This window comes from Neodiprion lecontei, chromosome 3 (assembly GCF_021901455.1).
Source record: "Neodiprion lecontei isolate iyNeoLeco1 chromosome 3, iyNeoLeco1.1, whole genome shotgun sequence".
Classification (NCBI taxonomy): domain Eukaryota; kingdom Metazoa; phylum Arthropoda; class Insecta; order Hymenoptera; family Diprionidae; genus Neodiprion; species Neodiprion lecontei.
This window is the reverse complement of record NC_060262.1, coordinates 5,026,235-5,053,824: the sequence shown is the minus strand read 5'-3', so window position 1 is coordinate 5,053,824 and position 27,590 is coordinate 5,026,235. Positions and strand designations below refer to the sequence as shown.

The 27,590-nt window shown below is 34.2% G+C and overlaps 1 protein-coding gene across 10 annotated transcripts in view; it reads left to right on the top strand.

Moving 5' to 3' along the window:
• LOC107224614 (calcium/calmodulin-dependent 3',5'-cyclic nucleotide phosphodiesterase 1) overlaps window positions 1-27,590 on the top strand; it is a 172,830-nt gene that overhangs the window by 72,291 nt on the left and 72,949 nt on the right. For 3 of the 10 annotated variants that reach the window (XM_015664735.2, XM_046733478.1, XM_015664737.2), the window contains exon 1: window positions 11,310-12,132. The exons of 4 other annotated variants lie outside the window; for them this stretch is intronic. In XM_015664735.2, the coding sequence (XP_015520221.1) occupies window positions 11,919-12,132 (214 nt within the window). In that variant the 5' untranslated portion in view covers window positions 11,310-11,918. Of the gene's footprint in view, window positions 1-10,398; window positions 10,764-11,305; window positions 12,133-27,590 lie in introns of those variants that run through there. 3 more of the 10 variants (XM_046733477.1, XM_015664734.2, XM_015664738.2) reach the window with 3 other exon arrangements.

Sequence of the window (27,590 nt, the reverse complement as noted above, 5' to 3'; positions counted from 1 at the left end):
TTGCGTGAGATAATTGTATGTCCCGAGTTTACGTTATTATATCAAGCGCGCATCTTTGACGAATTTTTCGTTCGCGCTTGATTGTTTAATAATTAATTTTAATTTCGGGCGTCCTTTCCTCGCATTTTTTAATTTCATTTTTATTTTCACATTCACGGATTTATTTTCTTTTTTTCTTTTCTCTTTATCTTCTCGTCTTTCTCCTTTCGTCCGGCTCTTTTACTCTCACCCTGAATATTTTATCATCATACGTGGATCAACGTACTCGCCCTAACGAGATCCTCGTGTAGGCATACAAAATTTCGCAATCTAATCGTGACGCGAAGCACTATTTTTTTTTTTTTTTTTTTTTTTAACGAGGTTATCGTCACGTCAGGCTGTTTGGAAAAACTTTTATTTTTTTTCTCAAGTCATGTTTTTTACCCGTTGTTGCTTGCCTTTTTTTGTTGAGATTGTTGATAATTTAATTTTTTTTTCTTTCTTCTCTCTCCTACTCTCGTCCGAATTAGGCGAAGATAAAAAGATCAGAAACAACCCGTCAGGTTTTTTTGTATCCAATTCAGTATGCACGCAACTTTTTTTCGCATAAAGTTTAGACACGATAAATTGAGTCAACACGAATATAACATTCGTACGTATCGGTGTAAAATGATGGCTAGGAAAGATTGGGAGTGAAAATAGTTAATAATCTACGTGTTCGGGGGATCGAAACCTTCAAAGAAATTACATTTCACTTCTTCGGTATAATTTTTGCCGTAGAGTATCATTGTTTCTGTTACGCGTGTATTGAAATTAAAATTTTTTTTATACGGACCGATCGTTGGAACAAAAAAAAAAAAATATATATATAATAATAATAATAAAAAACAGTACGAGATTTCTACAGCGTGAAATGAAAAACAGATTAGCCTGAAAAGATTTTTGTTTCGGTTCAATCTCCGTGAATGATACATGTAAAAGAAAAAACGTGTACCCTTCATTTGCCTGTAAATTTTTTGTTTTTCGTTTTGTTTGTTTAAATCCGATTGTAATAATTTTGCGGAACGACTGGGTTTTTGTTGCGAACTTTAATCGAAGCATTTTCACCGGTTTTTGACATTTGTTAATTTGAACAGAAATCGTTACAAGGAGTTTGAATGCAACACAAAATTTAACTCAACGCTCGAATTTCAGTTTGTACTTTGTTTCAAGTCGTTGTAAATTTTGTTTTCCCTAGATTTTTTTTTTTTTTTTTTTAATTCGTCGAAAAATACCGTAAGCTTAGTTCTTTCATATTGCCATCTTGCGAGAAGTTTAGAAAATTGCAAGACATGTGAGAATATTTTGCGAAACGTAAATAATTTTTATTTTCACCGGGAGATGGAAAAAAAAAAAAAAAAAAATCAATTTCAGGATAGCCAATAAAATTAGAAAATGAGAACGAAAATCGCAACCGTCTACTTTTTTTTTCTGGACCACTCGAAGCTATACTTTTTCGTATAAAAAACATTTACTCGAACAAAAGGGCAGTCGTAAATAACATACAGAGAGAAGAGAAGAGAGAGAGAGAGAGAGAGAGAAAAAAACGACGAGTGAAACTTTATTTTACAAATCTTTCAAAGGGTTAATCGAACGCCTGATTCTTGGAATTAGTTCTCACGCTTCTTTTCGCTTTTTTGTTAGGTACGTGTGTAAAACAAAAAATAATAAAAAATAATTTTAAAAAATCCGAAAAATATAACAGACGACGAGCCGTGCCGTGATCGGGATTAGCTTGTAATTAATTTCTAACTCTCGCACGTGTTCAGCGATGTTCAAAGCGTGTAATCCCATCTCGCTATGCAGGGACCGAGGTGAACGGGGACCTTCCCTCTCTTCCTACAGGAGAAAACACCCTGGCGTTTCCTGAATAATAACGGGAGACACTGCGGAGTGGAAACCGCTAATACATATTCTCCCCCGTATAATGTACATCTATTTTCTATGTGTTACATAAGCTTACGTATAATACATAACGGGGCATCGATCAACGTTGTCTCTTCAGCGGAACAAACTTCGTTAGTTTCTCTCGTTTTTTTTTTTTTTTTTTTCTTCATCTTACTTTTTTTTTTTTACTTGTCTCTTCTTGACTCTTGCTTTCCTTTCGCGGTTGTGTTTCTTTTTCTTATTTTATTTTTCGCCGGTAATCATTTATCTTACAACGACGATGCCAAAAATTCTGTACGTAAATTAAACGTTACATCAGTCGTGGTTTAAAAATTGAGGAATCAGTTGAGGGAAAAAATTTTGTCACATTGATTGTTAATTTTACACGGTTAGGTATTTTTAAAAATGGTAATAAGGTAGTTTTCATTACTGTGAAACTTTTGGGATTCCTTTCTTTATTTGTTGGGAAAATTTGCGGAGGTATTTTTTTTTTTGTGCTTGCGAGCTTACTTAAAAATACCGAATTCTGTTGATATAATTATAATGATGATATTGAAATCCTACGTCAGATGATTTTCGACTGTTTCAAAAAATTGGAGGAAAAATAAAATATAAATTGACAATTTTCCTTACGGAATGATGAAAGTGTAAAAAATGAAATGACGTTAGAATATATATATATATACCTATGACAGATCGATACACCGAGTGAGAAAACAAAAATGAACGAAGGGAGCTTTGTGCCATGACAGAAGCACAGGCAGAGCTCTTAACAACGTTGATCGACATCAAAGCCTACCGCTATTTTAAATTCTGTGTAAATATTTGAACGTTTCACGCGTGGGGCGTGTTATGTATATCTACACGTATACCCGAAGCCCTGTATCGTTGTGGAAAAGCCCCGGGGGGCTCGTGGAAAGTGAGTGAAAAAGGCAGAAATCTACCTAGTTTGGTGAAAGGAGTTAAAAGGAATCTTTTAAAAGATCTCTCAATTTCCTTTTTTCAAATCAAACATTAATTTTCTTCCTCTTGACCGTTTGAATTTTGATAATTTTTTTCGATTACACATCCGCCGTATCGAAACCGCCATCTTGGATGTTGAAATGATCAAATTCCGACTCGAGATTCGCGATCAGCGAGCCCAAAAATCCTCGAGATACAAAATTCCTCCCAAAATATTGATAAAGCGTCTGATTCTTCTCGTAGATATTCTTGTTTTACTTCCCCTTTTCCGCCAACCGTATTTTTTCTTTCTCTCCTTTTTCTCTTCTTTACTTACGCTTCTTTTTCCAACGCCGGCTCCTTTCGATCATCCTTTCCGCACCCTTTAACCCTCCGTTGGTATAACGTTATACTCCGATAAAAGTTTCTCATTGTTTTCACGGTTCATTTACGACAGACACCCAAAACCAGAAAAGTCTCCGGTGTGTATATTTATCGTCCGCAGAAGCGTTTATACATGCAAGGGTCATTCCGCGTCAAATTCGAGTGGTTTTTATTTGTTTTTTTTTTTTTTTTTTTGTATTTTTTCTTCCTTTTTAACTATAACTTTAAATACCATTTTTGAGCAAAATATTTCAAGATTTTAAGATACAAATGAATCGTTATTTGCTTTAAAAACAGTTTTTCTTTCTTGTTAATAATAATTATAGTATATTTAAAAATTAAAAAATAAAACTCAATTGGGATGAAAATTTGACCAAATTCGAAATTTTTACATGGCACGGAATGCCCTATGTATCGATTTGTTAAGTCACGCGCTTCCTTGTAATGTACAATCGGTGCTTCGAACGAGCTTTCTTCCATCTACTATTTTCACAATACACTAGGAAACGGCCGATAATTTGAATAATCATTTACCTCATGCTGTATCCGACTGAAATTCATTCGATCATTTAGAACTTTTGTTTGTAAGTAGAAATTGAAGAGAGAGAGAGAGAGAGAGAGAGAGAGAGAGAGAGAGAGCAAAAGATAGCATTATAGGAGAAAACTAGTTTTAGAAAAGTTCCATTGTTCGTTTTAAACTTTTCATTTTGTCGGTAGAGAAGAAATTAATGAAATTGCCGACTTTTCGAATGTCCGATCATCAGCGAAATTTCGTTATTTAATCTTGCGAATATTGGATCGTCAATAATAATTCGTTATCGGAAACGAATTTTAAGTATTTTCGAAGTAAATTTCTACAGGTATGAGAAAAGTAATGATAGATTTTCTAATCAGACCTTCGATTTCTCAAAATATATGTCAATTGATTATTCACTCTGAAAATGGGAAGAAGTTTGACTATCGAATTAAATGACGAGGAAAATTGTAAGCTTTGATAAATTTTTATTTATTTATTTTTTATTTTATTTTTGTAACATTTCAAACTTTTGAAAAATTCTCCAACGATTTTTCAACATTTCCCGCAACCTTGGAAGAATTATAATTTATTCTACTTTGACGTAGAAATTATTTATACACCGGGGAACCTGAAGCAGTCTTGAAGTACGCGGATATATTTTTCCGAAAACATCTTCCCGCAAAATTGAAGTTGACGGTAATAATTAGTCTTAAAAGTTTCTTGAAATAAGGCGAAGGGATTTTGACGGAGAAGGATAAGCGAGGGAAAATTCGAGATAACGATAAGCGTAATAATTTTCTTGCGTAATTAACAAGAGGGCCGAGATGCAGATGTAAAGGAGCAAAAGTTTACGATCGTTAAATTAACATTTCCGCTAACAGATCGTCGTTATTATTAACATTATTCTCTTATTGCTATAATGTTGAAGTGAACAAGGTGCGTAAACGTTCAACTCAGTTTACCGGCAAAAAAAATATCCGGCATTGGGAATCGGTGCAGCTGTTGCCACTTTACTGTAGAAAAGGAGGTGAAAGGTGGTGGAAGAAATAAAGAAAGGAAAGAGAAATAAAAAAAAAAATAAATAAAAAAAAACAACGATAACGGTGTTAGATAAATTTCGCGTCGACGGAACCGATGCCCTAGAATTTATGAAAACTAATTTTCAGTCTGAGTTCTAGATGTTAAATTTTGATTTCTTCGACGAAACTCGTAAAAGAAAAAAAAAAAATAGTTTTAATAGATGAGGTTCGCTTTTGTAGAGACCGGAACGATCTTTCAGACTTTAGGAAAAATTACGTATTTATTTTTTTTTTATTTATTTATTGTAAATTACGATTCAACAAACTTCAGTTTTTCATTGAAATTTTTTAATCAAAGTGATTCAAGTACGAGGCGTAAAGTTTGTTTAATTTGTACTTACAATGAATGTTTGAGAAAATGGGTGATTTTTTTTTTTCTTTTTTTTTTCTACTTAGCCAAAATATCGTTTCGGTTTCTACGAAAACAAACTCGACCGGTGTTGTTTATTAATTAACAACGTAAAAAAATAAAAGCAAACTCTGTAAGTATAATAATTGAAGATTTTTGGTTATTATTCGATGTGTAAAATTGATTCATTTAAATGTAAACTCAGTTGAACAATTTTTTCTTCTTTTCTGTTGACCTGCGTTATGAATACAAAACATTTGTATTAAAGGTGTCGAAAAACTACTTACGTAATTCGGAAAACCGTCGCAAACGGTATGAAAAATATTCTACAGCATGGCGTAATTAAAAACTCAAGATGCGAGGTACTTTCACATTTAGTTTATTAGAATTTTTTACGTTTATATCTCTCTTTTCTTTCTTGTTCTCTTTTTTTTCTTTTTTTTTTTTTTTTTAACGGGACACTTGTAACACGCGAACGAACTTTCGTATCTCTAGAATCCGCCCGACGTTTTTATTATCCTCTCCCCTTTTCATCTTATTTCCAGTTTCGGGGGAAAGGCTTCGTTTATAATACGTATAATGGTTGATACTAATGAATTTACCTTGCGCCACTTTTGTGAGTCGCGACAGTTTGAATATCTCACAATTCCCTAACGAGCCAAATTTTCGTTGACGCAACAAGTAGAATCGCGTGTTTTCCTTACACATACACTCTTATAATAATAATAGTAATTATTATTATTATTATTATTATTCAATAAAATAATGTAAAAAATATTTTTTTTTTTCTCTTCTCTCCTTCTTTCCAACAAATGTTACGGGAATAAAAACATTATACACTTGCAGTGAATTTGATATATCTGTGCAACAAGTTTCGTTTTTCTACTTGAAGGAAAAAAAAAAAAAAGCTTAACGAATAACGAGTTAAGTAATAGATTGATGGTTTTTTTTTTTTTTTTTTTTGGGGAATTCAAACTTTCCCTGCAAATGATTGTTGAAATGAAACGATGTTCTTTCAAAACGTCGTTGAGATATTTGCAAAAAGTTGCTGACTTTGAAATTGCGGTTCGACTTACTCTTTAGTTACACACGTATTTCCAACTTTGTTTCAACTTTTTAAAAAAAATTTAGTTCTCGGGATGTATGGATCGTCGGGAAAACGCTTCGAGCAATTTTTCTTTTTTTTTTTTTTCCCCTCGTGATATCTGACGGATACGTTCGCATATATTTATTTTGTCCACAATTACGACGAATTTGAAATTCGCGAAGTAGGCAAATTTCCCAAATCTGTAAGATCGTAAATTTAATCCTCGTAGATTTTGGTATGAAAACGTGACGAGAGAAGAATTAAAAAAAAAAAAAAAAAAAAAACAAGAAATTCATTTCCGAGACCCGTGAAAAAAGTTTTCTACATAAAATTAAAATAACGATACTCATTGTAACAGGTGTTCGATAACTCCGTACTAGAATCCAAGCAATTCGCGGTATCGTAGCGCATATATTCGCATATCTTGTTTTACAATTTCACTACAGCGAAGGCATCGACGAGCCTCGGGCTTTTACGCGTTTCGAATTTCGCGGCTGTGTTTCGTTACCTTTACAATGTGTACACACACGCGCACCCACATATGTATATATATATACGTATATAGAGTATAAACGTGGGCTCAGTTTCTACCTTGGCCAGCTGCGATGTGTAACCATCGCCCCTAGGAGAGCTGCTATTGGTCGAATTAGAGAGCGGCGAAATAAACCAGGTGAGACGGTGAGAGGAGAGGAGAGAGAGAGAGAGAGAGAGAGAGAGAGAGAGATTCGTCGGGTGAAAAGAAACCGAGCTAATTGCCTGCGCAGGCAGACGGTAAAACGATCGAATTTCTTTTACTTATTTATTATTTTATTTTTAATTTTTTTTTTTTTTACGTCAAATCACGTATGTGTGCGGATATTTATTTACATCGATGCAATAATTGTGCACGCTTCGTGTTTGGAATATGTATTTAAAACATGTAATTTGTACACTGAGAAGAATTTCATTCGTTTTAGTAATTAGAAAAAATTGAGTAAAACATGTATCGTTAAGGACTGAGCCGTAACCTGAACTAAAAATTTCTCTTAATGTAGATACATATATATATATATAATATAGTATTACCTATGTACACAGAACGATTTATTTTCTCATGTATCAAATCAATAATTATTTCACACGAGGTATATTATAGGTATGTATGTATGTATGTATGTATGTATGTGAATATTATGTATGCGCCCGTATTACTGCATCGCGGAACGCAATTATCGATCAGAAGCCTTTACGTCATGTATTTGACCATAAACGAGAAACTCGAAAACGGGACGCGGTTTATTATACAAGGTGATTATAATATAATACTTTATTACATGTGCATATATGTATATATATATATATACGTGCATACGTTTTATAAACGTATCTCTCGAAATAAGGTACCAAGCGTATTAATATATACAGGTTTATTAAGCGTGGATTCGGGGCATTTTGCTCATTGCCAAATCGCGTATATATGGTGTCGGACCTTTGATGATTTCATTACGTGGGCTGATTAATAAATATATATCACTGCACTTCGGGCGTAATTATACTTTCGAAATTTTTTATTTCGATCTGTCGTACAATTTCTGTATCAATGAATTCTCTACCTTTTAATTGATACACTTGTTTCACTTGCGTTATAATTGACACCGATTTCGAAATGGTTTACTTTTATTTATTTATTTATTTTCGCCAAGCGAAACGTCATTGATTACAGCGATATCTTGTTTTTTTTTTTTTCATCTCTTCTTTTTTCTTTCTTTCTTTTTATTTTAGATGGAAATTTTACAACAAAGAAATTTATGCGACAAAATTTGTCGTCTTTATTCGAGATTTGATTTTAACTTTTTATCGACCCGTTGAGGAGGAAAAAAAAAAAAAATTTCGAAAGGAAAAACGCAGATATTCGTTAAATCGTGACTGGGTTAAAAAACAATGTCAATTATCTTTGGATCCTTACATTACAAGCATGTGGAATGATAATAGAATGTACTTATTCATTCAACTCAATACCCTGAGTACAATTAAATTTCTCATTTGGATAACACGTGCAATGCGACGACACTACAACTACATTTTAGGACTTACGCAATGCGATCTATTCATTTATTTTTCCTCGCGGAATCTTTGTACGTTCGTCATCTGCGTCAATGGATCTTCGCGATCTTTTATTATCGTTACTTTTTTTTTTTTTTTCTTTTCTTTCCAGTCCGCTTCGCAAAGAGGAAATGAAAACAGTCTGAGCGAATCTTCTCGCAAGGAAAACTGATCGATTGTATGCTGGAAATAATTATTATCAATATCGTCATCATTGTTTTCAACATTTCAATGTTTTAACAGAATAAAATTAATACTGTATAAATTCTTTAACTTTATTCGCATTACGCTGCTAAAAATTTTACTTCGATCTCTCATATCCTTTTATTGATTCGTCGGATTATTCGTTAACGGGTTGTAGAGAAAAACCTTTTTTTTTTTTTTTTATTTCTACACTTTACCAATCGAGAAAGAATAATAACAACGGTAATCGTAACGATGTAACAATCGTCGTCGTATTAAAAATTTGCGACTTTAATACAATTGCTAATTGAATAAAGTATAAGATTATGCATTGATACGAGATGAAAGAAAAAAAAAAAAAAAATGTGAAATAAAATTTTTTACAAATGCCATCAACACGAAAAAGTTTACCCCGAAATATCGTAGATCAAATTTTGATTTATTACTCGCAATATATATATATATGTTCACTGTATAACTTTCACGTGACATGAATTTGCAGAAACTATTATAATAGGCCTACCTTACATACACATATATATATTACATATATAAATATACACACACACACATAGATGTAAATACATGCATATAATACAGACTCGGGAGGACAATCCACGCGATATGGGGACACAAAACAACGTCGGCAAGGCATCCTAACTCAACAAAACGTGTAACGAATGTGTACAGAGCATCTAAATTTCAGAAAATATCATCAACGCTGAACCAATAGTCCAACAAATGAACAAGAAACAATGTACGAGCAGCTTGTTTTGCGGTGAATGTGAATTTTACGATTTCAATCGAGGCTCGGGACGGTCGGTTATTTGTTAAAATCAAAATTTTGCCACGACGTATAACCGAGGAATCGAGATTTTTGTATTTCGAGGTTAAAAATTTTGCGCACGTACCGGGATAAAAAAAAAAAGAAAAGGGATGAAACGCCGCCGAGAGAGGAAGGAAGAATAAAACCGCAGCAAGGAAGCTGGAAGGGTTGCAGTTTCTCTTCAGAGCGCGGTCGCGTTGCGGGATTCGAGGAGCCAAGCACCAAACACTCGGTCAGAGGCTCACCAGTCGTGCCGCATCCGTTGCACGGATAACAACACGAAACGCGTGCGTCGACGCCCAGTCGAAAGGGCTTAACGTGTTGCTTCTCAACCCTCGAGAATTCCGAACAATCCGTTTTTCGCCCCTTTTTCCGGAGAAAAAAGGGAAAAAAAAAACACCGTTTCGCGAAAATCGGGAAGTGGGGAGAAGAAAAATTGACTTTTTTTTTTGGTTTCTTTTTTTTTTGTTTTTTTTTTTTTATCCGCATCCTTCCCCTTAGATTTGGACGAATCGATGACGATAGATTACAACGACGATGCGTGGAAAGCTTCGGACCTGTGACGTAAAATAGAAGAGTCCTTTGTGCTTTTTTTTTTTTTTTTTGCGATGAGTTAATTGTGCGTCGCGTGATATTCTAAGTGAGAGGTGAACGACACGTGATATGAGATTCCTGTGCTTGTTGCTGGCAACGCTTGTTCTCTAATTGTGCTGAAAACGTGAAGTTTGTCCTACGATTAAACCGTCCCTTGATATAAAATATTGTCGGGGGAAGAGATCACTCGAAATTTGGAGGGTTTCACCCTTTCCGAATGAGATATATATATATATATATATATATACACACAGACAAGCAAACAATAAATAATTACCATCGCTAGAAAATTAAGGAATGATACGAGATTTTGACAAGATCAATTGCAGATGTATCACGTGACGGTGGTAATAATATGCCTGTTTTTATCGATATTTTTATACTTCACTATAACGTCCCTCTACAATTTATTTATCCAGAGAAAGTGAAACGAAGTCTATCCTGATTCTCAGCCCGTTATACGAACACCCTCCCCCCTCCCCCCCCCCAGAGACCTGCAGGTCGTTATATCAACGAATTTTTTTTTATAAAAAAAAGCTCGCGAGCTTTTCAGACGCCGGTATCCGTTTGCCTGCGACTGACGCATGTTCGATTTCTTTCATCCCTTACGATCAGTGTGACAATTATATGTGCCGGAAAAAGTGAAACTGTATTACGTATGCACGCGATGATCGAGCTTTTTATAACCAACGTCGAGTGATTTAAAAATCGGGCGTGAGGTGGGAGTCAAACTGCTGAATTATTATACACGTATCATTAGCTCGTTTAATTGAGATGAGGAAATAAATTAATCGCACTTTATTGCGACAGATTTGGTGAGAATACTCTGTTTTACGATTTGTCGTTGAGTTGAATTTTTTCTTTTTTTTTTTTCTTTTTATTTTTTATACACTTTGTTTCACTCCATTTACGTTAGAAAACGAGAAATTATATCGACGCGGGAATTTTATTTGATCCAGAATATGCTTGTTCGAAAAATCGTCAACTCGAGAATTTGAAGTTACATAGAAACCGAATTAGATTTCAGTATGAGAAAGTGTGAAATACGCTACCGAATGTTTGGAAAGTTATAACGTAGAAGAAATGGTGTAAGAGTGAAAATGTAGAATCGTCGTGAATTAGAAAAAAAAAAAAAAAAGAATGGTTGCATATCCGTATTGAAAATTCATCTTCAATCGCGATTTTTGAATTTTCTGTATTCTGACGATTGTATGTTTTAAATTTTCCATCGAGTTTCAATCGTTTTTACAGAATTTTGAAAATGACGGTTTCGATCCTTTCTAAAATTTGGAATTCCTCAATTTAAAACCGATTGAAGCTTGTAACCTTTCTTGGGTATAAAATTTTGCTGCTCGAAAATTCTGAATTTTATAAATCTCAATTTTTCGAACATCAATTCTGCCTCTTGCGCTTAATTTTCAACACCGCGCGAATTCTTCCGCGTATTCCAATAATTTTTCCAATCAACATCACCCTCTGCCGAATGAAAAATATTCAAGTGTCTAAAATGCGAAAAAAATTTAATCCCTTTACCCAAGTTCGTTGTTTCAATAATTCTGCTTTTTGACTTACCGCCGTTAGAATAAAAAATTCGCGACAAATCTTGTTGAGCGCACAATGTCGAGTACGGAAAAATCGCACCACCATCCCGACCCGAGGATCCTGCCAAAGTTGGCGTCTGCTGCCCCGGAAATGGGTCGCTCATACGGAAGCGGAAGAAGTTGCAGATCCGGTTCCGAGGATCTGGAAAAAATTGTAAATCGGGAGTCGAGGGACGGGTTTTTAAACTTTGAGAAGTCGATCGGTCACAGCTTTGCTCTCGAACTTCGTCGTGACGTCGTCGTCGTAGTCGGGATAATAATCAGCGTCGAATTGACGCTGTAATAACACCCCGGCAACCGCTCATCTGCGAGGAGAATTACACACACGGAGTTACACGACCTCGTAACTATAAAAACGTGACGGTCGTCATGTCTCGACAGAGCAAAGATCCCGTGCAAAAGTGCCATTCCGATCCTGGCGGTGGTGCACCAGGATCTCCTGCACGTGCAGCTTCTGACGCTGCGATTGCAAAAAGGACCTCGAGGAGATGTCAAAAACATCCTAATTCAATCGGCGGATCGCCCCTCGCAACAGCAACTAGAAAATGCGTCCTCACTTTGGACGGTTACAGCTACGTTATCGGTGAGTTCGAGTTTTGGTGGCAGCGGTGGGATTTCTTTTGGTTTTTTCTTTCACCGTTTTTGGGAAAGGGGGTCAAAATTTGGCAGGATTATTACTTCGAATAGCCGTTGTATCGTAATTTCCAATATGTAAAAATAAAACAACGAAAGATTAATTGTTCGAAATTTGGCTGATATTCGAAACTCTCAGTGATCGGAATGAATACGAATCGCTGACACTTTGAAATATCAAGATTTCGAACAATTCATCTTGGGTTATTTTATTTTCGCATTTTTGATAATTCGATGTACCGGCAATTCGAAATATCGTACCTTCCAAGTTTTGATTCCCACTCTCCCCAATTTATTTATTTTTTTTTTTTTTCGTTAGCCAAGAATTGGCAATTTTTAACCTACGAATATCTGTGACTTTTAAATCTATAACGGTAACGACACTTTTTTTTGTTTTTTACCTGTTCCGGTAACGGGGGATAAAAAGATGCCTCGATCTATATGATAAATATGATATCTCGGGTACATCATATCGTCAATGGTCCTACAGACTCTGAATTTCTTCGTTTTTTAACGGAGAATCACGAGGGTCAATAAACTTTTTGCGTAAGTATAAAAAAAGTGGTAAAAAAATCAGTGTTCTCTTGCGGCGTGAAATTTTAATTCGCGTGAGGTGTTTTTGTTTTTTCTTTTTTTTTTTTTCTCAACCGCTCCGCTACTGTTCTAGGATTAATATACTTCGATGATCTTTTATCTCGTCGCAATTCAAGATTATTGTATTATGTCCTTCGTGGTGAAAATACTTGAACTGATTTTGCAAACGAAAATGGTGTAACAAATTTTGCTTATCGTTGTGAAATATTTTACTCGTCTTCAAGGTAATTTATAACATACATGTGTGGCCGCGTGTTATAAATTGAATTGCAACTCGTGTTTGCAATTTTTCGTAAATACAAAAAAAAAAAAAAAAAAAAATCCAACCTTTGGTCAAATTTGAGTATAATTTTTAATTTTTTTTTGCTCGTTTTCGGTAGTTTTTGTACGAACTTTGCTTATATAGTGTAAATTCCGTTTGATATTGTTTCTTGTCTTGTAAAATCGTGTAAAACTTATCTGACACGCGTAAACGTATGAAAAAAATTGTCCGTCTTTCTGATAAATAATTCGTGCGACTCAATGATTTTCTTATTTCGAACGAAACATAGGCAAAATTTTTGTGATATCGTTTTGAAATTCAGACAAATTTTGGTTCTTGAAGGGTAAATTTATGCAAATTTTTATTCTTTGGGGTAAAGTTTCGTGAAAATTTTCCTCGATCATATTTACAACCATTGGATTTTGCGATGTTTTCTTATTTTTCGTGCTCTAGTTAATTGACGTGAAATATGTGTTGAATTTGAATGATTTTCGGGTAAAATTACGTGGCAAACAATTGCTTTAGGACTTGAGATCATCGATAAAAGCATTGAAGTATGTTCGAACGATTCAAAGTTACCGTTAAAGAGCCGATACAGTTTTTTAATATAAGAGTCTACTAATTTTAACCCGACGATTCTTTGCTGCACATGTTGTGCAAGGGTGAAAATATACTCGGCTCCCTTCCCCCCCCCCCCCCCCCCCCCCCACCTTTCCTTTGGCCAAATATTTTTCTGCCTGACTCTGAACCAATAAAATGAAATAAAATTTAAAAAAATTGAACGATGGAACAGTGAATGTAAAAAACAAACTGATGAAAACATTTTCCCTCGTGTACCACGAATCTACGATGAATGTTGATACTTTGCATAGAGACAGAGAGAGAGAGAAATAGGTGGAAAAGAGAGAGAGGAAAAAAAAAATAAAAATCGCTATCGGAACATTCAGACCGGAAAATTCTCTGCAAAATTTTACCGGTTGCATATTTCTGTTTCAATATTATTTTACTTTGTTTTAAAAATATTCCTCGAACTACGTTACCTTTGCTTTTATAATCTAAAAGACTCGTTGAGAAAATTTCTCTGTAATACGGGTACAAGGACAAAATTGAATTTTCATTTTCTTGGATATAAATTGTTCGTAAGTTAAAAATTCTTCATACATATATATATATATATATATATATATGTACGAGAAGACGAAAAATATATCCAGACACCCGTTTGTCAGAAATTTATCGCTAAATACGGTCGGTGTAGTTCGGACAGGTTTGCTTGAGTGTGAAAAAAGTTTTTCAAATAATTCAAATTTCAGGAAAAAGGGAAGTTTGATCGAAACAATAATAATATTAATAAACAAGTTTAAAAAAAAAATCAAATTCACTTTTGTATAAATAAACTTTGGAATTCGAAATTCTTGTGTTTATTCATCGTTTAATTTGAATAATTTATCATCCATTCAAATTCAAATCAGCGTCAAACTTCTAACCTTATATGTTGTATATATCATGTATCATATATATATACATACACTTGTTTACATGTCCATATATACCCGAGGGCTTATTTGTTCAACGGAAACAACTTGGCGCAATTCAGTTTTGCAGGCTGGCTCGCATCCCTCTGCATTAAATATACAAATACATACATATTATACATATATATATATATATATATATATGTGTGTGTAATATGTATGTATATGTGTAAAATGATGCAACCACGCGTTGATAAGATGGGGGGAGTAAGCTTGTATTTATTTTATTCCCTTTGGTAGCTATTATATATCATTCATACTCATCGCGTTGTATAAATATATACATATATATATATACATAATATAATATAATATATACACGTATGTGTGTACCTACGCATTTATCTCGTTCCGTTTTCACAATCTCTCATTCCGCATCTTCGATGTTTATAATGGACGATTTTAATTTTTTTTTTTTTTCCGTCCACCAACGATACGAGGAGTAACAAAGTTTCGGTGCGTGGGAGAAAAATTGGGATGAGTGGAAAAAAAAAAAAAATAAATAAAAATAACAAATTCTACCATCGTTGTGTAACGTTGTTGTATACGCGCGCACACACACACACACACACACACACATACGTATGCATATTGCAATTGTATATTTGGAAATAATGCGCGGTAATTGAAGGCAGCATTTGAATGAGCCCGGGGACTCGTCGTGGCCTACTATTACTTTCGGTACTATGTATCCCACGCAGCACGCCCCCTACGTCCGTACATATATATATATATATATATATATATATACACACATATATACGTTTATATATACAAATTATACATAGGTATATGCATGAAACATATATACACACATGTATATATAGACCAGAACACGATTACATTGTGATAATAAATTACGGGTAAATTATTGTGTGTATATATACTATATATACATATATATGTATATATTATACATATATAATATGTATATATGTGTATCTGCGATGTATATTTATATATACCGTATAATGATTATTATTATTATTAGTATTGTCGTTGTTTTTGTTATTATTATTGTTATTATCATGAACGTGGGACGTCGGAGATTGGAGAAAGCAATTAATTATCGGAGGAAAATTAATTGCGGTCGGACGACGAAAATAATAATTTAGAATAAAAATCAGGTCAAAAGATTGTTGCATTGATGTTACCGGTGCGAAAATGAAATCACCGAGAATTTGGGGTTTGGTCGAATTTTGTTTTTTTTTTTTTTTTTTGCCTGAAAATTTGTACGTCAATTATTCGTCTTTTTTTTTCTTCTTGATTCGATTTATTATTTAATTATTATTTAAGATCGTTACCTAATCGCGATTGAGTTACTAAAATCAGTATGCAGAAATTGATTTTGATTTTATTGTATCAGTGGATTGTATTGATTTTAATTGAGATGGAAATTCTGTTGTTGATCGTTTTTAAACGGTGCATCGCAATTGTTGAAGAAATTTAATAGCGGAAAATTTGAAGACGGAGAGAAAAGACTTTCTTTCAACCTTTCGGGAATCGTTTTACGAACAATGTCGAATTCATCGAGGCCTACGGAAGTTTTCAGCTACGGATAGTAAGGTTTGGTTTTGAAGCGATGGGGGGAATAATCGAGGAATGAAAATTAATCACCAACATGTGACAAATAATATCGAGATTACGAGGTTGGCTTAATTCGAAAGGTAATTAACGTAACTATGTTATAAACGTTGAAAGAAAATCATTATTACGGTAATTTGTAAGACAGTTAATCGACGTTTGGATTTCTGCTTGAGTTAGAAACTTTTAGCTTGATTCGCGTATTTTTTATTTTTCACTAATCTCTTCGCTACATACACAAAACTCAAAATCCTACTGACGCATTTTCGCTTATAACTACAGAATTACCGAACCGATTTTGATTCTTTTTTTTCTGTAGACTACCACAAAGTCTAGCTAAAATTTGAGCTGTATTTTTTTTTTTTTTTTACTAACCGAAGCAATAATTTCGGAGATAGGACGATATTTGTAAGCCATGTCGGAACGGGAACAAGAAACTTGTGCGAACGCTAATTAAACTCTTACAGATAGATATCAGATTAGGTTGGGTTGGGTTGACGCAGGTTAAATTAGGTTAGGTCAGATTAAGGTTAAGATTAGGTTGAGAATCAGGTTATTTCAAGTTTAGGTTAGGTTAGGAATCTTCATGCAAATATTTCCAAGTACGAAGATGATTTTTTTTTTTTCAATATCATTATCACATTATTACATTAAATTTGGACATAGATTAGGTTACGTTAGGTTAACTTAGGTTAGGTTGGGTCAGACATCAGGAATCTTTGTGCAAATATTCTCAAGTATGAGCAAGATTGTTTCATTTCAAAAGAATTATCACGTTATCACATTAAATTCGAACGTAGATTAGGTTACGTTGGGTTAACTTAGGTTAGGTTGAGTCAGGTTGACTTGGGTTAGGTTTACTCGGATGTATCACCAATATTTATGCAAATATTCTCAAGTGTGAGCAAGATTGTTTCATTTCAAAAGAATTATCACGTTATTAAATTAAATTCGAACGCAGATCGGGTTACGTTGGGTAAACTTAGGTTAGGTTGAGTCAGGTTAACCAATCGTAGGATTGTCTTAGGTTCGGCTAGATCAGACACGACGAATCTTCGTGACAAATGAAATCATGAAAAATATACTCAAGCGTAAGAGAGCAAGATCGTTTTATTCCAATAGAGTCGTGCTCTTATTATACATGAAACTCGGATGCAGGTGGGGCTGCGATCGGTTTCAACCACAATAGTATGACACGAAATCGAAGAACATACACCTAAAGTATTCGCGTAAATAACCAGACCCACGGTCTGTTAGCTTTGGTGAAATGCCACACGTGCCGTCCGGAGATCCTGCAATTAGATTGTCCGGAAATTTGGAACGGCCACAGCCAGAGCAAACCAGAGACTATTCCTGGCATCACGTATAATTCCCGCCTGATCAAGGATCGATCGATGGATCATCGGCTTACGTGTAGACACTACAGGGCCGGCTGCAGGCCTCCTCGAAGAGGGCGGGGAGGGAAAGCTTTCACCCTCACCCTCACCCTCACCCTCACCCTATCCATAACCACCGACTCTCTGATTCAGCGGCCGTCGTAAGAGGGATGTTCAGTAATACCTGCTCTCGGGATTCCTCTGTGCCGTATGCCGGGATCATGCGGGATGAGAGCATAAATTGCCCTGCGTCACCGCGTTCAGCTTTGATTAGACACGCGCCGTCGTTATCGACTATCCGCAAAATTCAACCCCGACGAAACGATTCTTGACGGGAACTTGAGGAAAGATTAAGGAAAGTTGGTTTTTCTTTTTGGTCCCAAAAAAAAATATTCATTCCCTGCATCGAGCTTCGATTCTTCTTCTTTTTCTCTCTCTCCCCCGCAAGTTTTTGGATCGATTTTATCAGATCGTTCTGTTTTTTTTTTTTGTTATTACTGCGAGAACATCGGGGATAAAACTAGCTTGGATACAAACATTTTTATACTTCGTATCTAGATGAATAAAGTGAGAGAGAGTATTATTTCAAATTTTTCGTACAAGACCGAATTATCTATTTTAAAAGCAGACTTGATAAATTCTTGTCCTTCATTTTCAAGTACCTCTCTCTCTCTCTCTTTGTATGCGTGAAAACATTGGTATATTTATGACGATTGCGTATTTGTTAACTTTCGAATAATTCGAATCCCTTCTTACCTTTAATTCCAAATGATTTTCGAGGCATCTTATACCCTGAGCGAGAGGTATATACATATACTTATACCCATACCAAAAATGCGATAAAATTTCTATTGCCCGTACATTTGCCGTATCAACGCGTCTAAGTATTACAGCTGTAATAATTCCAAGTCGATACTACCCGCTGAACGACCTTTGATAGTATTACAGGTAAAACTGTATTACACCACGTGTATGTAATACGTGTTATACGTAAATCGTAACCGTAAAGCGATCAAGAAATTTTTTATCCATTTATTTATTCTTCCATTCATAGTTTACGATGTTGCATATTACATACACGTATATATATATATATATATACATATTGTGTGTATGTGTGAGTCGATCCTTGATAAAATAAAAAAAATTTACAATTCAGGTGACAACTCGCCCATTTTGCTATTCGTCGATCGTATCCCCCCCCCCCCCCCCCCCCCCGCATCGTGCGATTCTAACAAGTTATACGTATGCACAGGCATATGCGTGGAAAACTTCGAAGCGAAATTATTTTTTTTTTTTTTTTTCCACCCACCATTCCCAGTTTACCTTTTTCTCTCTCACCGGTTCGTCTCCGTTTCTCCGGCAGATCGTTCGTTTTATTTTTTTTTTTTTTTTTTTATTTCTTCTCTACCGTCAATGCAAAATTTCTGTTCCGCGTACAAGTGTATTCAGGAATTTTCCATGTTCACCAGGACTTTTATAATGGCAAAAACATTTTACACGGCAATTTATTTCACAATTGATTTGTCAATCGTTTCCAAGTGCCTACCTAGATTTGTAACGTAAATACGTTTATTATGTAATATATATATATATATATACGTTTAACTAGATGATTGAATAAATTAATCAACGAAATCAACAAAATCACACTTACTATTGAGTAAAACCGATACAATTATATCGAATTGAAAAAATAAAGAAAATAAAAAATTAAAAATTAAACAAATCAAACGACTAGCTGACGGAATAATTATTCAAACAGTTAACCAGTTGATCGACGAAGATCGACTCAGCATAAGCCGAGATAATTGAATGGAAAAATAACCGAATGTATACATAACGAAAATAGGTCAGTACTTGATCCTAAGTTGGAGAAAGTGCGGAATTGTATGAAAGGAAATGAGCAGCGTCGGGTTTGCGTGATCCGCAAATGTTGTTTGATCTTGATATATGACAAGGGGGTTGTTGGAGGGTTGGCGGCTTTTATACAACGTCGGTAATTACTTGACTCTTGAAATCGCCTACCTACCTCGGTTGATTTGAGGGGTTTCGTTTTTCCTAATTTCAACAATATTCATACAGTTTGTTTAACGATACCGGTTTTCCTGAATTTTTCTAGTTACCGTAACAAATGAAATTTTTCTCAGTACAAATCATATAATTCGATTGAAATTAAACGTTCGAAGATACGATTTTATTGTATTTATTGACCTAGGTTTTTATGTTTGAATTCGGTAGGAGAAAGTCGTATCTACCTATTAATTAAACTCTTAATTCAACTCCCAATCAATTTCCCCATTTCTGACCAAATTTTTTTATCTTTCAAGCCTCTGGATAGGATTCAAAAATATATACGTCTTGTTTTGGTAGTTTGTTCAAAAAAAAAAAAAAACTTTGCGTGGAAAAAAAAAATTCCGTCAAACGGATAAGAATTTCAAGTACGAGTGGATAAAATTTTTCGCTATTTCACATTTCTTCTTCGATTATTGATGAATCGTGAAACTAAAAAAAAATTTCACTCATCGCTTACATCGATCAGAATATCAATTTACAACGTAAAGAAGACCCACGCCTGTAACATCGAGTCACCGTTTGTTTGATGTTTGATAAACGTTTCGGAAGACTGTTTTATTAATAATTAAATCTCATGAAGTAGTTACAAGTTAATATAGAAAATTTAATTTATGAAAATCTTACACGAATCGTGATATTTGGTTTGAAAATGAACTTAAAAAAAAAAAACAATAAGCGGAATGCTGCACAACTTGTTTCTTCACGAAATCAAAAAATTGTTTAAACAAAAATGAAAAATCAAATAAGCCCGATCCTTCTCTCAATCTAAAATCACCATCTTTAGACAGAATTCTTTTTTTCTATCAAATTAACTGTTCCAATTGCATCATGCTGGAAAATCGATCTTTCATTTTATTTTTTCTACCTTCAAACACCCTGATGTTTATATATTATATTATACACAATGCACATATAAATATACAGCGTCTATCCGACCCGATCGTCTCTATCAAATCAATTCCTCTGCAGCAGCCGGAAGCGTAGCTAACGAATAGTAATAATAAATTTCCGGTCAAAATTAGACAGACGAATAACTGTGATCATTCGGTCTATCTCGTCACCAAACGCCGAGCACGAATAAACTAACTGTTATGCGGTACGAATAGAAACACCTTTTATACTTGTGATATAATACATGTATGTATGGGTGTTATATGGTACGTCCTTACATGGGGTTGAAAAAAAAAAAAAAAATATTCGTTATAGAGCCTGTCAAATCGGATTCAAACGGTAAAAAAAAAAAAAAAAAACAAAAAGGCCAAAGTTTTTTAAGATTTTTATTTCATTCCCCAAATTCTCCCTGTTTAAACTGGAAGTTTCAAATTATTTCTCTTGGTTATTAATCTTTTTTTATTTACCATTTGGGACGGATTAATAAAATGAAAATATCCTCGTCAAATCGACATTAACTTGGACAAAACGTTTGAAATGAGGAAAGGTACGAAATATATCTTGACGAACGTGAAGAATGTGAAATTTTCGGGTTGTAAATATTTTTTTTTATGACTATTTGCAGGTGTGATAAATTTTTTTTTTTTTTTTCTTTCCTTCCAACGACACGATATTCTACGGATCATAAAACGAGACATGAATTTTTCTTTCACTCTAGCTTATGAAACGGTTTGGAAAATAATATACGAGTCAAAAAGTACAATATTCGTAGAACGAGAAATCTTTCGATCGAATTATTATCGAAATCCTAACGTGACGGATAAATTCTATCACATTCAGGGGGGGGGGGGGGGGGGAGGGGAGGGGGCTAAAAATAAATCGGAAACACGATAACTCATTATTCGTCAAACAGTTTCTAGAAAAACAAAAAACTCTCCGTTGATCGTCTAACTTATAATACCTTCGTTGAATAATTCTGTCGAAATATTCATCGACTATCGTATATATTAAGAATCATTTGTTACGCGAATGGTTTTGTTTCTTTTCTTCTCTTTTCTTTTTTTTTTTTTCCAATCTTTTTACGACATTGTTTTACAGCTTTCGCATTCTTACGTCTTTCTTCAACCACCACGTGACTTTTCCTACGTTACTCTAATATATATGTATATATATGTATATATATATATACACGATGACGAATCGATTCGAACGTGACGTGAATCCAATTTAACCCGTATTTCTTTCTAATATTCGCTGCGAACGAAGCTGAAGCCTCGCGTCTTCTAACTAGCCAGGTATTGTCACGCTAACCCGGTCACGATTTTTCTTTCTTTTTTTTTTTTTTTCTTTTACTTATTTTCATCCCTCGTTTTTCTTTTTTTCGTTTTCTTCACCTTTCTCCTTCAATTTTCCGCCATATTATCGTATTTCGAGCACGCGCTCAACTTCGTTGCACCGACAGGACATCTGCAAATTGTATTTTCGAAATTTGTTAACATCTTCCGCGAAGAGAAACTCTTCGAACATGAGAGAAAAAAAATAATTAAAAAAAAAAAGAAAAGAAACAAACAAAATATTACAAAAACGTGCATCATCGGTCTGAATTTTTTCCCTTTTTTTTTTTTCTTCGTCGATGAAATCTCGTCGGCCATCCTCATCATTCCATAAATATAAACGGTGTGCGTAACTTGATTGTACACGTACCTATATTATACTTATATGTATGTAATATAGACTTGAATTTTTTTTTAACGCATCGCAATTCTTGGGCAATTTGCATATGCATGTTGTAAACTTGGAGAAAAAAAAAATTTACGCTACTTCGTATGCGATACACTTTGATATACGTATACATAGGTGTGAATATACGTTTACACTTAAGTGATACTCATTCGGGCTCGTTATAAGAATTTATGTATCCTGATAGAATCAAAAGCCAGATTGTATATTGTATATACTATATATATATATATATATATATATATATATGCACCGCTTTGCGTGCGGGTTATAAAAGTTTCGTATTACGCAATCCATGCGATCATTCGGTATCTCATGAAACGTGTGTGTGTGCGTGTGTGTGTGTATACCTAGTTATACAATGATTATCGTCCTGCAAAATATCGTTTGAATTAAAACTACTCTATCTTTATGCCGGGCGATAAAATGTGAAGCAAAGAAATTGGAGAAATTTCGAAAACAAAAATTGTTGAATGACGGATGATGGCAGAAACAAAAATTGAATAAAAATAAAAATAAATAACGGGGCGGGGTTGAAGTAACGAATTTGAAAAGTTTCGAAAACGTCCAATTCCGAATTATTTAGTGGCGAAACTTGAAGTAAAGAAATGAAACTTTGAAGAAACAACAAAGTTTCGAGCGGTTGGAAAGCCGAGGGGTAGTCAAAGTTCCGAAATGCAAGATTCTAAAAATTCAAGTTTCGGTGGAGGAAAATTGTAAAAATGAAAATATACTCGAACAGCGTAGTTTAATCAACGAGTGGTCGTAAAGAATCAGAAAAATCGAAATTCGGAATGACCAGGATTCCTAACGTATAAAAATATCGAAAATCCAAAACAAAGAAAGCTCAAAGTGGTGAAATTTGACCAAGTCGGAAATTCACGGTAGTGAAAATTTTCGATCATTCGGGATTTCGGTTCTTCGGATTTTTAAATTTTCTCAGTTTCGCACTTTCGAAAAGTCGACTCGACGCAGTTACGCCCTTTCGGCATTTTATCCTTCCGGAACTTTGAGCGACGGATTTCGGACCCGTTCGTAAAATTGATGTTCCGTAAGTTTAATTTCTTTATTTCAACTTTCACCGCCAAAAAATTCGGAATTTCGCGCCCTCGAGCTTTTCAAATTCGGAATTTCCACCCCGCCCTCAAAGAAAAATACACAAAGAAGAAGAATGACGATGACGATGATGATTATGATGATAGTAATAACAATAACAATAATAGCAATAATAATAAATCATTGTTACTATTATTTTCATGTGGCAAAAAAAATTACAAAAATGATAAATCATTGCCATTTAATTACAGAGGAACGATAACTTTTGTAAATTAATTTCTGTCGCTAACGATAATGAAATCGAAAAATACAAAAGGCGTGTTTGAAAATATTTATGAAATTCATTCGAGCTTCCGACTATTTCTCACGTCCGGCGGCGTCCAACAAACGGATATCCGGATTCTCCTCGTATAATACGGGTCACACAGATGGCATCGGTAAGCTCAACTTTCGACGTCGCGTCTCTTGCTCTTTCATCTCCAGCACGCGTTGTTTTACACGTATCTAGAGCGATTTTACAACTCCGATATAAAATTTTTTTTTATCGCTGATACTCACGCGTTTTCATACGTTTTTAATATCGTATACGTATATACATCGCATGCGTATCCGTGTACGTAAAAAGTTGTGTGAATTTTCAAGAGTGGGAAAATAAAAATTCAGAGGCTGAAGTATATGGTTTTTGGTGAAATAGCCATACGGTGATGTAAAACGACGTTTCACAGCACGTGAAAAAAAAACTTTGCAAATGTTGTTTTATTTTTTTCTTTTTTTTCTACACAGAAATCACGGAATAACGTCGAATAAAAGAATTAACGGATGTAATTTTCAGTTTACAAATCACACGCGATTTTCTATTAATGAAAGTACAAATTTTTATTTGCACAAAATTTTCAGAGATCGAGGCAACCGTGGTATCGATGAATGATGAATATATACTTTCGTTTTTCGAAAAGAATTCGATGCAGATGAATGGATGGAAGAAAAATTTTGTTTGAAAAAAAAAAAAATTTCAATCGTCATTTTGAAATGTAATCTTTTAGCGAAATTTTATCGTTACTTCTTCTGCGCAAAAAAAAAGACCTCAATCTTTCAACCACGACAAGTTATTAAAGGTTTGTCGATTGTTTCGTGTCTTTGCAAATGACTTTTTTTCTTTTTTTTATTTTTGTATAGATTTACATTCCCGGTGTAATAAAATCTTTGAAAATCCCAAATGATTGTTTGCCGAATGATACACAGTTAAATGAACGTGTTGTTTCTTCGGAATTTCCGTGAATAGAAATTGTTATTCCGGTGGTTTTTTTTTATTTTTTTTTTTCGTTTATTTATTTTTTTTTTTTCCAATTTCTTTTTCTTCTCCCGATAAACAAGCCACCGTACATAATTAACGTGTGTCAAACTTGCGTCCCAATTCAGTTTTCAATTAATTTGCGTCACATCGCGCTTGTTGACATAAGTAAATTATCGAGTTAACAATCTGTCAAGGGGTGAATGTATTTACCTCGTGCTTTTGCTGTTTTGAAAACAGCGAAGAAAACGGTATAAAATCGAAAACGTAAAGAATACGGAATGGCAAAAATTTGAATAGTCAACTTTTTCTCTCTCTCTCTCTCTCTCTCTCTCTTATTTTCGCGATTGATCGATACTTCGTAATCTGATCCGTTGTAGAAAAAAAAAAAAAAAAAAAATCATTCCTTTCAAATTGTTTTTACATCCTCGGGTTCGCAATTTTCATTTTTCACCGAGACATCTTTTGCGTGAAATTACGCATCTTTTCGACGTTTTCTCAACCGTCGGTAATTTGACGACTTTTTCCTCTTTCACATTTTTCCACCCCACCCGGATTATTGACTCGTGCGTGAAAAGAAAAAAACGTAGAAAAAAAAACAAGAAAAAAAAAAAAAAACCTCACAACGAAGAAAAAACGCCAAGCGGTTAGTTTACGTCGGTTTGTTGCCGGGGCTGCAGAAACGTGCTGAAAGTAATCTCGAGTCGAGGGATCGAGTCAGCTAAGCAAGCAATACGGTTGACTTAGCCGAGTCGTCGACGGTGCACTTGGATGGTGTGGTTCACCCTTTATTAGAGGAGTCTCTCCTCTCTCCTCTCACCTCCTCTCTCTCTCTACTCATTCCACGCGATCACGAACCGAATGGATCTCTCGACGCTGAATTATAAATTATGGATCTTCGTGTCTCACTCTATTGTTTCGCATTCTTTCTTTTTTTTTTTTTTGTTGGAGGTTACCCCGAAGTTGGGACAGCAACGAAATTCCCCCCCCCCCCCCCCCCCCTGTCGTATAGATAAATGATAAATTGGGAATGACGAACGACCTTGAAGAAAAAGTCTTTAAATTTATTCCATTACTTTTCAATTTTTTTTCTCATTTGTTTCTCTCTCTCTCTCTCTCTCTCTCTATCGCTCTCTTTGTCCGTTTCTTACCGTTGTTCGTTTACCTGATATCGAAGTAATTGCAACGACGAAGGGAAAACAATTTATGATCGTTTCGGTGAAATGGAAACGATCGGATAATTAGATAACCGAATGAATTTTACGAAGAAACGAACGGAAACTGATCCGTTTAGGGACGAGGCCGTTTATGGGGGAATTCCAGACGATTGGACGAAATACAAATCGAGGTTTATTATTTGCGAAGAAAAAGAAGAAGCAATTACACAACGTTGTTTATTAATTTTATCACGATATTGACGCGCATTTGGTATTTATCGAATTATCATAATCGCGAGCTACGATAATTTTCTTTATTAATAGAAGAAGAAGAAAAAAAAAAAAAACGATACGAAATATCGTTTCTTCGTGTTTCAAATCGCTCTCTCTCTTTTTTTTTTTTTTTTTTCTTACAGAGAATGGATTTCTTGACGAAACATTTAAAAAATTATCTGTCTCAAAATGAAACCAAACACACAAACCTTATAGATTTTCAACTAATTCCAAGCTATTCGCATCGATATTCAAGCATTCGTTTATAATTCGAGTATTTTTTGTTATTAGATTTTTAAAAAGATTAAAAAGCATCGAATAATCAATTAAACGGTTCGGTGTAATTATCCACAACGCGCAAATAATTAACAAAAAAAATAAAATAAAATAAATAAATAAATAAATAAATAAATAAATAAATAAATAAATAAATAAATAAATAAATAAATAAATAAATAAATAAATAAATAAATAAATAAATAAATAAAAAGCCGACCGAATTGAGGAGTGAGGAATAGCGTAAAAAAATCTCACCTTATCCTTGACACGTTTGCATAGTCGAGGGTCTCCGAATTCATCCCTCAAAATTAGGTTAAACCCTTTTCATATCCTTATAGTTCTACAAAGGATGAGTCTTGAGCAGCTTTTACTCGTGAAAATATAAGTAAAACGTGCGTTAAGGGTGGAATGAAAACGTAAATATACTAGTTTGAACGTATATTTGCCAGCCGGCTCGTTTATCGAATTTGCAAAGCGTATGTCATGTATGTATGTATGTATGTATGTATGTGTGTATGCACAGCCTTGATCCCGAGGCAATATACCAATCCAAAATACTTTCGCTTCACAGCGGTTGTGTATTTACCGGGAAAATTATCTTCAACCCCTTTCACAGGTAATCTACGTATATATATATATATATATATATTTATATATGTGTGTATATATGTACATGTATATGCAGAGGTTTATTTACCCATCCCGAAAGCATGTCAATATTTATATACGGAGACGTAATTTTTTCGACAATTTTCAAAGTTGAAGTATAGAGAAAAAAGAAGAAAAAAAACCAAAAGAAAAAAATGCGAAACCTCTCACCCGCGTGTCGTCGTTCAATCTGTGATTCTGTGAAGCCCGTCTTTGGCCTTCGATTTTCCACAGATTATAATTTGCGTTATATTTAATTTAACGAAACCTTATTTGATTGGAAATGAAATCAAAAAAAAAAAAAAATCAAAAATACCGCGGATTAATTCCACGAAATGTATTACAGTCGATAATTTCAATTAATTAAAGATAGGTTTTTTCACATTTTCTACAATTATTCCGTTGTAAAATATTTCAGAAAAAAAACAAAAAAAAAAAAAAACAAGAATACGCAGAAATCGTAAGCAGCGTTGTATCGAATAATTTGTATAATATTAATGAAAATATACAAAGGAGAGATATTTTCGGGTCAAATAATCACGGTCGACACAATTTTCCTTTTTCTTCTTTCTTGACTTGTAAATCAGGATGCAAAGTTTGTTTTAAAACATTTCATTGTGTTTCAAGATTTAACGAAGCTGCTGGA